Below are 11,241 nucleotides of genomic sequence, written 5' to 3' on the forward strand. Positions count from 1 at the left end.
AGCCCTGGTGATGCAGGAACCCTCTGTGGGGTGGTTCTCCGCTGTCACCTGGATCCCTGTGAACCCCTGGCTCACATCTACCACCACCGTGGTGGCTGAAGGCAGTTCCTTCCCTAGACTTGAGCGCCCCAGAGTTTCGTTCATGCAAGGTGCTCCGGGGGTTGTTGAATGCAGATGGCTCCTCTTCTCTCCTAGATTTGCCTTCGCCACCCTCCTATATCGTAGAAAACAGACAGCAAACAAAGCAATGATAGAGTTGTCTCAGTTTCGTGCAGTTCTTGACCTAAGTTCCTTCCCTTCCTCCAAGCATGCCTACTGGTCTTTCATCTCTGCTGAAACTGGTGTGGCATTAAGATGCTGAGGTTGGAATACGCTGCCTGCTACTGCGCCTGCTTGTGAGCAGGTGTGTCTGAACCCAGTCCAGCTCCTTTCTGGATTCAATGCAAAATCCCCCTGCCTGTGTTGCTTCCCATCATTCCCGGCCACGGCCCAGCTGTACAGATCACTTGCTTGTATGCGAAGCAACAGTATTCTCCTTGAGTTCAGCTCTCCGTTCAGAACGTCAGCTCTGCCCCTCTCTCCCCACCTCTTTTCCACGTCCCTCCCTTGATGCTTCTCATTCCCCTCCTCTCTGGACTCTCCCCCAAGTCTCCACCGTCTCTAAGACATCTAGCCTGGAGCCCGTCAACCGGCTTGGCAGATCCCTCTAAACAAACGCTACAGTTTGTTTGACTTTTCAGCAGTCAAGTCACGCTCACGGATCTCAGCTGTGGCTCCCGGGGCATGGAGTCACTCAAACTTGCCCCAGAGATTCCCAGGGGAACGTCGTGGTTGATGAGGAAGATCATATTAAAATATGTGGTTTTTAGCATGCCTTCCAAGGCCTTGCCCCTTGTCATCCTCTGGCCCTTGGTTATCTGAAAGTTCTCATTTCTTCCCTAGAAAACACTACATTTTCTCTTATTTTCCACTGAGACACCTCTTCCCATAGACCTCCCACGGACTGACCCACCAAACTGTCCCGGAGCCCTTCCGGGTTGTGTTCTCTCAGTCCAGACCAGCTGTGGGCTAGCAGTCTACATTTTAGGCAGTCTCCCCAACTGGACCCGAAAAGTTTATTCTTAGTGCCGAGTGGTGCCCAGGTTCTGTGCTCAACTACAAACCAAAGGATTGGAAGTTCAAATCCACTTAGAGCAGTGATTCTCAACCTGTGGGTCACAACCCCTTTGAGGGTTGAATGACCCTTTCACAGAGGTCACCCGATTCCTAACAGTAGCAAAATGACAGTGATGAAGTAGCAATGAAAATTATGTTATGGTTGGTGTGTGTGGGGGGGGTCACCACCACATGAGGAACTGTGTGAAAGGGTCGCAGCCTGAGGAAGTTGAGAACCACTGACCTAGAGGTTCCTCAGAATAAAGGCCTGATGATCTACTTGTGGAAACCCAGCATTGGCAACCGTGGGAAGCCCAGTTCTACCCTGACATACCTGAGATCCCAATGAACCAGACTCCACTCAACAGCGGCAACCACTGTGGGGTCTGGTGCAGGCATTCAAATAGTCTGTGCTGAACCCAGAGGGTCAGGACCACCATCTTCCCAACCACAGGGTCTGGACGGTGGATTATGGTCATAACTGAAAGGGGATCTATGTGGATCGGATGATTATAGATGAGAAGGTTGTCAAGGTATTGTCAAACTAGCCCGCTGGCTTGGTGTTTAGCCGAAGTCCTTTGCAGTGAGGGTAACCTTCCCAGTCTGACAGGGTACCCCTCAGTTTTATTTTGACCAGGTGTTCAACGTGGGGGTTCAATGAATCAGTCAAAGGCTGGGCGCCCGCATATGATCATTAATTAGGTGGGAGAGAAGCCAGAGAGCATGGGGTGAGGAGCTTATCGCGGTTGCTTCTGGGGCCAGAGTTATTTCCTGAGGCGGAAGGTGGCCAGATGGTGAGATAATAAATGCATGTTGTTTTAAGCTGCTAAACAGCTTAAATCCCCTGACCTCATTTGTATACTGTATTGTGAATAATCCCACTAGTTGGAAGGATAAGAAAACAGTTGTTATTAGCTGGGGGAAATGGAGATGTCAGGAGGCATTATGGGACCTTTAAGGGAAGACAAAGACTTTGTGGTGAGCTGGGAGTTTGAGTCTACCCAGAAACCACTCACGAAGAACGGCCTGGAGGCCGATATTTGAAGAAGCCATTGAAAACTAGTGGCACCCAGGTGTACTCTGCCGCACCTGGAATCACCATGAGTCGGACTCATGGATGATGGGTGGCTTTTTGGGTCGTTGAATTCAAGGGTGAGGAATGGAGTGGGACCGGGTCCTGGCGCCCATCTCAGGGAGGGGTGCGTAGGAGATGCCCCTTTTCCTCACCTGTGCCTATCCTTGGACACGATATGATCTTCACGGAGCAGCATCAAAATCTAAAACCAGGACCTTCACAAGCAAGGCCGCAGGAAGACACAAGCTTTAAGCTGCATATTTATATTTCACTTTATTCCACCCTATTTTTCTAAGTAAAGTAATACATGTTCACTGTAGAAAAATGCTAAGACTCAGAAAGTGAAATGGTAAAAGAGACATCACCGGTTCCTGCTGCGTAAAGAAACCCCGCCGTGTGCACACTGGTGCATTGCCGCGTTTGTGGCTGTGCAAAATGAAGCCAGTTTCTAGTGTACATCCACACCCAGCAGCTGGATTTGAAGAATGGACATTGGTTCTCTTTGAGTTCCTGGTCATCAGGAACGGAGTCTTCTCTGTGCTTCCTACGCTCTCGAAGTGCTTTCAGCGTCGGAGAGACCAACAAGGCCGCGAGAGCCTGTGAGCAGAGCCAGACTGAGGCCACGGCCGTCTACTCCTGACCACTGACAGCCATGCTGGGGGTGGTGTGCTTCCACACTGCAAAGCCCTTCATTCACCCTGCCCCCCCAGCCCCTCTGTGGGAGAAAGCTGTAGTAGTTAGCTTCTGTGATGATTCCAGAATCCAAACGCAGTGCCTTCAAATCAATTCTGACTCCTAGCAAGACCTACAGGACAGTGGAGAACTGCCCTGGTGAGTTTCCGAGACTGTAACTGTTTGAGTGGAAAACCTGGTCTGGAGGAGCAGCTCGTGGTTTCGAACTGCTGACCTTGCCATTAGCAGCCTAACACATAACCACTAAGCCATCCGAGTACCTTCCAGAAGCTCCTGCCATAGAGAGGACAGCTTTGGGAAGCTTACACGGCGTTTTACTCCATAGTACAGAGTGTCTAGGATGAGTGAGTGGAGCTGGGCCCGGGGATTCACCTCCATTCCAAGAACCCTAAGGCCAACGAAGACAGGGGCTTCCAAGGTGGACAAACCGTGCACCCTCCCTCGCCCTGCCTGAGACCAGGCTAATTTCTGAGGTGGTGTGACTGTGGCCAGGGCCAACCAGGATGCAAGTTTTCACTCTGTTTAACAAGCCTTCCCCTCCCCGCCCCCCATCTTCTACCACCTTTCCGCAGCTACCTTTTGAACCCCAAGTATGAAGAGAATTTGGAATGAATGTCTTCAGCCAGAAGTCTCCATGCTCTGGTCTGGGTCAGTTCTGCTGACCCCAGGCTCTTCTGGCTCCACGGCTCTGTCTCTGCCTGTTCACTTCACCCGTCGTCCCCTTGTACGTGGACATAAGGGGGAAACCCCGGAGCCTCCCTGGCCTGGCCGCCTTCTGAGCCTTACTACCCCAAGCCCTCATTTAGCCACGCCATGGGTCCTGCAGGCCCTCCGGACCAGGCCAGCCCCTTGCTTGGCTTGGCGGTAGGACATTGGAGGAGACCATCCCAGGAGCGTGGACATTTCTGGCTCTCTGTACAGCGTTCAGATCTTGAGTAAGACAGGGCGACAAAGAGAAAGGCAGAGCCCTCCTCGCAAGTGTGGAGACTGTGTTCCTCGCATCTTGCCAGGAAAGGGCAATTGCTCCCAGGGACCGTGGATTTCTAGGACAAGCCCTTTGAGCTCCGTCAGGCAGGAAGGAAGGAGGCGGTGGGGAAGGTTTGTTTGCAGGACACCCACCCTGCTCCTTCAGCTTGAGCTTGGCCAGGGCTCCGTGGGGACCCAGGGGAGCACACTCATTGCTGCTCAGAAACAGTTGGTCAGTCCTCCCCCAGGGGATAGGGGTTATTTGTGCAGGCGAAGGCAGAGGAGAAAGGGGGAAAGGCCGGGCAGGCTCTCAGGGGACCCAGGGTCCCTCCCCTGGAACAGCGCTAGTTTCAGCTTTGCTCGACCTGTAGGCCTTGCAGGCGAAGACCCACTCGGGCCTGTGGTGAGAAACCATTCAGTGGACCCTAAGGAACTGCCCTTGTCCCAAAGGCCCCCCACCCACATGACTGTATTGTTAATGACCGCTAACCCAGGAGCCAGAGAATGCTAGCTGTAACCATCGCAGGTGTCCCTGGGCAGCCTGCACCTGACCAAAGTCCCAGGTCAAAAACACAAAGAAGGAAAGTTCCAGAACGGGACATCACAGTTCTGTCCTCACTGTGGAACCATGGCCAAGTTATCCGGTCCTTCGGGCTGACGTCTGTCTTCTCAGGTGAACGGGGCCACACCCCTCCGCTCTGACCAGCCTCCAACGGGGGCTGCGAGGAAAAGTACTTACACGCGAATGTGAGCTGCAAGACTCCCAGGGCCTGCCCCCGAAGCCAGTCATACTGTTGGCTGAATCTGTCCCTGCTGGCCCGTAGGTTGGCACTTCATAGGGGCAGCCTCGCTTCTTCCACCAAGCCCCAGCCAACCCGCACGCGGCAGCCTTACAAGGCAAGAGGCCACAACGCACTGTCGTCAAGTTCATTCCAACTCCTAGAGCCCCCGGAGGACCGAGAGGACCTGCCCCGTGAGCTTCCAAGACTGTCCATCTTTACGGGAGGGGTAGAAAGCCTCATCATTCTCCCAGGCATGGTAGGTGGTTTCGAACTGCTGACCTTGTGGTTAGCAGTGAATGCATAACCCATGATACTGCCAGTACGAGGCAACACTGCTACTGTTTCCCTTCGTAGGTTAGTGTGTGCAGGTACGATGCTGTCCAATGACTCATCCCTCTCCATGTTGAGACACAGGTCTGTGGGAGTGGGTTCGGGTATCGATTTCATGGTGGAAGAAATGCCAAACTCTTCCCCGTGGGCTCTCCTTCTTGGTTGCTGTGATTAGGGGCTGTCCAGCCAGTCTGACTCTTATGGGCCTCCAGGACCCTCTGAGCAGACTGGCTTCATAGGGCTCTCTAGGACATCACTTTATGACAGAGGATTGGCAGGCATGGACGTTGACCCTAAGCCCCAGTGGGGTGGGGGCACCAAGGTGGGGCTCCCAGTGAGCAGTTCCTACTGGCCACTGTACTTTCCATTGCCAGCTGGGAGCGAGTATGGAGCAATGTAAAAGGAATTGCCCTAGGGACTATTTTCCATAGATGCCTCTGTAGCCAGTTTCCCCTCCAGGTCAGCAGAATTCTGCGTGGCTTCAAATCGCCAGCCTTTCAGTCAGTAGCTGACTGCCTCCCCAGTGCCCGGATCTTGAGAGACAGTTTCTGCCCTAGATAAGCTAACTGACTACACCCTTCTCAGCATAGGGCCTGGAATGTGGCAGCGTGTCCCTGAATCCCCAACTCCATCTGCAAGGGCAGCTGCTTCGTTCTGGCCCAGGCAGGGGCTGGAAGGGGCAGCGGAAGGGACGAGAAGCAGTGAATGCCTTGGCCAGGCCCCTCTCCTAGCACCCTGTCCTTGGACTGAGAGCTGGACTTCTCTGCCTGTCCTCTCCAGGCAGCTGAGCCTCTGCAGGCTGCCCTTGGCACTTCCATTCCGGGGAAGAAGGGCCTTCCGGGGCAGGGTGGGGGTGGCCCTCAGGGGTCTGAGGGGGGCTAGAGCCCCCCCTGCTCCCTATTCATCTTCCTTTGGGAACTCGCTGTGCTAAAAACAAGCATTCTGAGAACCATATTTTTTCTGGGTTAAAGGTGAAAAATGCAGTGTTTCCTCCAAGTGGAAAGCGCTGGGCCTGCCAGCTCCAGGCACGTTCTAAGATCCTTCCTCCCACTCAGGGCGGGTCCACAGAGGAGGAGAGTGAGCCCAGGGCCAGGGCCGGCCTGGGTGGTGGTTGGTGGCGGTGTGTGTGTATGTGTGTGGGTGGGGGGGGGGGGGGTTGTACACTTCTGTAGGAAAGCGCTCGCCCATCGCTCAGAAATCAAGATAGTGAGTGTGCGGAGCCCCCAGGGCTGTTTGCATTGGAGAGAGCCAGGCTCAGAGACGGGCTGGGACTGCACTGGGTCAGGAATGAACAATGAGCAAGGGCGGGCAACCAGGGCTGCCCTTGACTGGGGCCACCAGGCAGGCGAACCCTCAGGCTTCTGGGGTGTTGGGGGACACACAATAGACACCCCACAGGTCTTCCTGGAGGCCCTGAGCATATCTGCAGGGGTGTGGGAGACTGGCTGCTGAATAGAAACAGGGGCTTCCCTCATCCCACACAGCCAGCCTTGCTTAACAGATGGTGGGAAGTCCAGGGGGAATTTTCCCAGACTTAGGCTGTGATCAAAGCTTTTCAGGAACACAGGCTGCACAATCTCCTTCCTCTCTTGGCAGGAAAGGCCTGGGCGTCGTCTCCCAGCTCCCTGGCTACCCCCCAGGCCTCTCAGGAGCTAGGAGCCCAGCCCGCCTCGGCCAGCCTGCCTTTCACCAGAGGGCTACCCAAAGCCATGGCAGTGAGCCCGCCTCTCTGCTAGACCCCCTTCTCAGAACAACCTTCCTCCCCGCCCCCCACAGCTGCCAGAAGCCAGGCAATACATGGAGGAGCTAGGGAAGCAGGGCTGAGGACCAGGATGGAGGGGAAGCAGGGCTGCCGCCTGGCCAGGCAAGACTAATTACTGCCAGCCTGGGCCTCTTCCGCACCCCAGGACCCCTGCAGAATGCCCCCACCTCTGTCTAGTCCCTCAATGCCACTTCTCTCAGCACACGGCTGGCCTCAGGAGGATCGACTGTATTCGTGGCCCTGGTTCTTCCCTGCGTCCTGGGCCAGGTGACACCGTGGCTCCTCTCCCCGTGGACCGAGGCGCAGCTAGCTGACTTCTTCATGGCTTCAGTCTTCCTATTGACCGGCCACTTGATTCAGACTCGCATCAAGGCCCCAGGTGGGTCTGCGCAGGACTGTACTCCGGAGCTGGTTTGTTGAAATAGATGGCTAGGTTTTCCTTCTGAAGCACCCCTGGATGGATTCAACCCCCCAGCCTTGCCTGTGAATCGTTTGCACCCTTTGACGGATGCAGTGAAACCCGTGAGAGCCAGACCGCAATGGGACAGCCTTGCTTTTTATTTTGACCTCTCAAGTTTTCTGCCTTTGACAGGGCGCATTCCTACCACGTCACTAGCTCTCACATAAGGAGACAAGACCTGTGTGCGGCCTCCCGCACAGGGGGCTGCCTGACTCAGGATCCAGCACACATAGGTGTTTCTGTAGCCATGGCAGAAGTCAGACAACGCCGTTCTGAATGTACACCCTGCAAGGCCTGACTCCTGTGTTCTCACCCTCTTGCATGGGCAGGGCATGCCCAGGCGAACCTGCGGATCCTGGGGTGAGAGGCAGATGGAACACATTCTGCTCACTTCCTCCTCCCGGTTGAGAACATCGTGTGGCGATGGTGCTGGCGGTTAGTTCTGATGCACGGCCACCCTGTGTTTGCCAGAAGGAAACACCGCCAGGTCCCGTCTGTGCCCTCCCCGTGGTTCTGACGGTTGAGCCCGTGGTTGGAGCCACTGTGCCAGTCCGTCTTGTAGAAGGCCTTCTTCCTTTTCGCCGCCTGGCTACTTTACCAAGCATGCCGTCCTTCACCAGGACATCCTAGGACACCTTAGGTTAGCCAGGCCCCAAGTTTGTGAGCAAACCCAGCCAAGACCAGAGCAAAAACGGAAGGCCCGAGACACGTGAGCCATCCTTGTTGGGTGCCATTGAGATCCCGTGGTGCTTTGGGTGCAGCATGACTCTAGTGACAGCAGATAACGCTTCCAGCGACAGCCGGGGCCTCACCAGCCCAGGCTAAGCACTTCCTGCCCACTGGAACCCAGGCCGCACCCCTCAACCTTGGGACAAAGAGGTATTCCCACAACCACCTCTGCTACGCAAGCATCCTATTTCCTCCTGGCTTTTGTCCACTGAGAGCCACGCGAGAGCCTTCTCCTCACTTGGATTCTCATCGCTAACCCAGCTCTCTGTCCTGCGCCTCCCAAGCTCTCCGTCCCTCTGGAGGCTTCCCAGGTCGGCTGCCCTCTCACCTGCAGGAGCCCTTGGGGTGACAGCCCTCCATCTGCAGCCCACCCAGAAGGAAGGCGGCTCTGAATCCTCTTCGGGGCCAGCCCACGCTCGCTCCCAGGCTCCCCCTTCCGTGGGTCACTGTGTGGGTCTCCGGATGACTCGCCTGGAACAGCACCCCGGCAACACAACGGGTCTGGCGTCGGCTCAGCGACTTTGCTAAAATCACAGGGAATGTTTTTGGGGGCCGGAGGCCATCTATTTAAAGCGTGCTGTGCAAACAACTCCCTTCTATCGTGGGAAGCTCGGGCCCCAGCAGTTTCTAAGGAAGGGGTGTGGAGGCGAGGCTCTGGGGTGAGGAAACGACCCACTTTCTACCAGGGGGCTCGTCCTCACCCACGCGACACTCCAGGGTAAACGTGCAGGAGAGGATGCGTGCATTCTTATCATTGTTTCCTTGAGCAGGAGTCTTGCTCTTCTTCCTCTGGTTAGAAGACTCAAGGATTCCCAGAGGCTGGCAGCCAAAGGTAGGGACCCAAGAGGAAGCTCTTTAGTTCATGGATTCGTCTTTTCGGATCCTTCGAGTGCCCGAAATTGGGCTTTTCCCACAACTCAGAAGTCTTGGCTGAGTGACTGTCCCCCCAAACCAGAGTAGAGGCCTCACTGGGTCCACAGATTGACTCATCGGTCTTGGGTCTGATTTCTCTTCTCTTGGGGGGCTGCAATCACCTCACCTTGTCCTGAGCCACTCGTGCCCTGGGGACCCGCCAGGAAGCCAGCTGACGCCTGGGCCACATGCGTGAACGGAACAGGGACACAGCTGATGATCCCCAAGAAGAAGGCCTCCTTTTCCAGTTCTTGCCCATGTGCCCGGACCACGCTGAGGGCTTCCCCCAGCCGCGCGCCAAGTCCCGTCTTCCTGAGTCAGAGGGAAGACTACTCAGAAACCTGGTGGACTGTCTGAGGCCCATCCAGCGGTACAGCCTCTGCAGGGATCGGTAGCACCTTCAGGAGGGAAGGAAGGATAGGAACGCTCGAGCCGTTTTCCTCCCTTTAGTGCAGGTTGGCACCCACATTGTCCTCCTCTCTTCGAACAAAGATGACAGTGACCCACCTCCATGACACACGTTCCTTTTAATCCGCTTGTTCTGGAAAGTTGTACACTCGCCTCCTGGCGCCCCCAAGATAACCATCCCCGCCCCACGCTGTGGGCCCAGCTCTCTCTCCCACATCACTGACACCAAACGGTCCCCAACCACAAGTCCCGCCCCACCCCCCAAAAAGAAAGTTTTTAGGAAAGTGTGCAAAGGCAAGGACACACACACACACACATACACACACACACTCACACCCTTCCAAAGCACACTGTGTGGACAGGCTGCAGCTAGAAAAATAGAGACGTACAAAAAAAGAGCTACAAATTCAGGGCGCTCCTCATACAAAAAGGACCACAGGTCTAGCGGTCCACTTTGTGGGGAGCACTCTGATCACGTTTAGTCTCCCCGGAACCGTCAGCACAAAGAGCGGCGAGGCGCTAAAAGGGTAGATCTGAACCAGTCTGTGGGCCACTTGGAGGGGCGAGGTCACCCAGTCATTGGGCTATCAGCAAGAGGGCGGTGAGTCAGGCGAATCTCGAGAAGTGGTTTCAGACTGCCCTTTGGGTTGCTGTCCCTTATTTCTCTTTTGGAGCCCTCTGAGTCACAAGGCAGTCAATGAGCTACAGCACACAGGCTCTGGAATCTGTATGGAAGTGTGATCTCTGGCAGCCACGACACCTGGGATGGCTCACCTCCAATGCTTGCTCTGCAGCATGCCCTGCTTGGTTGGGTCCACAGAGCATCGGTGGAGAAGGCCACCGGGGACTGCCGTCTCAGCTCTCCGCCTCTCCTCCAGGTGTCCTTGCTGTAGGAGGAGGGGAAACACACCTGGTCCCAGTGCCTCTGGGTGAGGCGTCCGGCAGGGTCTCCGGGCCCCGGGGTGTCTCAGGAAAGTAGGCTCTGTCCCTTGGGCGAGGCCAGCTGGTGTTACTTGGATCCACACGTATGGATGTTTTTCCCATCCTTGGCATCTTCCACAAGGGAAATGTGGTAATCGGTGGACAGGGTGAAATGGGAGACACAGCCTACCAGGCCTCTCATGTACTGTCGGTTCGTGTGCAGAGCGATTTCTTTCATGCCACCTGTCGGGAAGCAAGAGGGACACAGGGTGGGTCAAGGGGGGTCTTGCACAGCAAAGAAGAGTATGGCCTTTCTCGGTGGCATGGGAACAGAGGCATCTCTTGGCTGGCAGAACAGGTGAGCGCCGTGGGCTCCCGGAACTGCTCAGGCCATCCATAGCACTATGTTAGAGTGATCCCTGAAGGAGCTGGTTGGCTTGGATCCATTGGGGCATTAAGTACACATGTCACAGGTGATCTGTGGGCCAGTAAACTCTAATGACTATGGAAATACTGGATGAATGCCGCCAAGATGTAATGTGTAGGTAGACTAGAGAGGGCATTTATCATCTTCAACCAAGTGAGGTGTAGTGGTCTTTCAAAAGGATGTAGACGCTCTTGCTGAAATTCAGGAAGCACTGCGTGGGCGTCACACAAATAACTGTTCATCTTGACGTGCCCACACATAACGTTCTGCGCCAGTTATGGAAATACCATTTACTTCTGGCTGAGAGGGCTAGGCAGGCAGCTCCACCCCCCTCGACAAGAGGTATATTTAGGAAGTCCCGGCTCTAGAAACAAGGCAAACATGGTCTTCCAATGCACTAGAACAACTCAGCAGTTTCCTTCCTGCCTTCAGCCGTGAGTCCAAGGCGCAGGAAGTGGAGGAAGGGGCCAGCGTGAGGGCGTCCCGACTTCTAGGAATATGCCTGACCTAGCGAGGGGCATCGTGACAAATGGACAGGGTATCATTTCTGTGAGGTCCGAGGTCACTCACTGAGTTAGTTAATTGTGCCAGCCTGGCCGATTATCACATGTGGGGCTAATT

The 11,241-nt window shown here is 55.2% G+C and overlaps 1 protein-coding gene across 1 annotated transcript in view; it reads right to left on the reverse strand.

The window, feature by feature from the left end:
• Positions 1-9,668: 9,668 nt before the first annotated feature.
• LOC123521126 (pikachurin-like) overlaps positions 9,669-11,241 on the reverse strand; it is a 24,022-nt gene continuing 22,449 nt past the window's right edge. The window contains exon 6 of the mRNA XM_045285371.1: positions 9,669-10,436. Within this exon, the coding sequence (XP_045141306.1) occupies positions 10,282-10,436 (155 nt within the window). The 3' untranslated portion in view covers positions 9,669-10,281. The remainder of the gene's footprint in view (positions 10,437-11,241) is intronic.

This window comes from Echinops telfairi, unplaced genomic scaffold (assembly GCF_000313985.2).
Source record: "Echinops telfairi isolate 266 unplaced genomic scaffold, ASM31398v2 ScPeMD7_7469;HRSCAF=8507_1, whole genome shotgun sequence".
In the NCBI taxonomy this organism is placed as follows: Eukaryota; Metazoa; Chordata; class Mammalia; order Afrosoricida; family Tenrecidae; genus Echinops; species Echinops telfairi.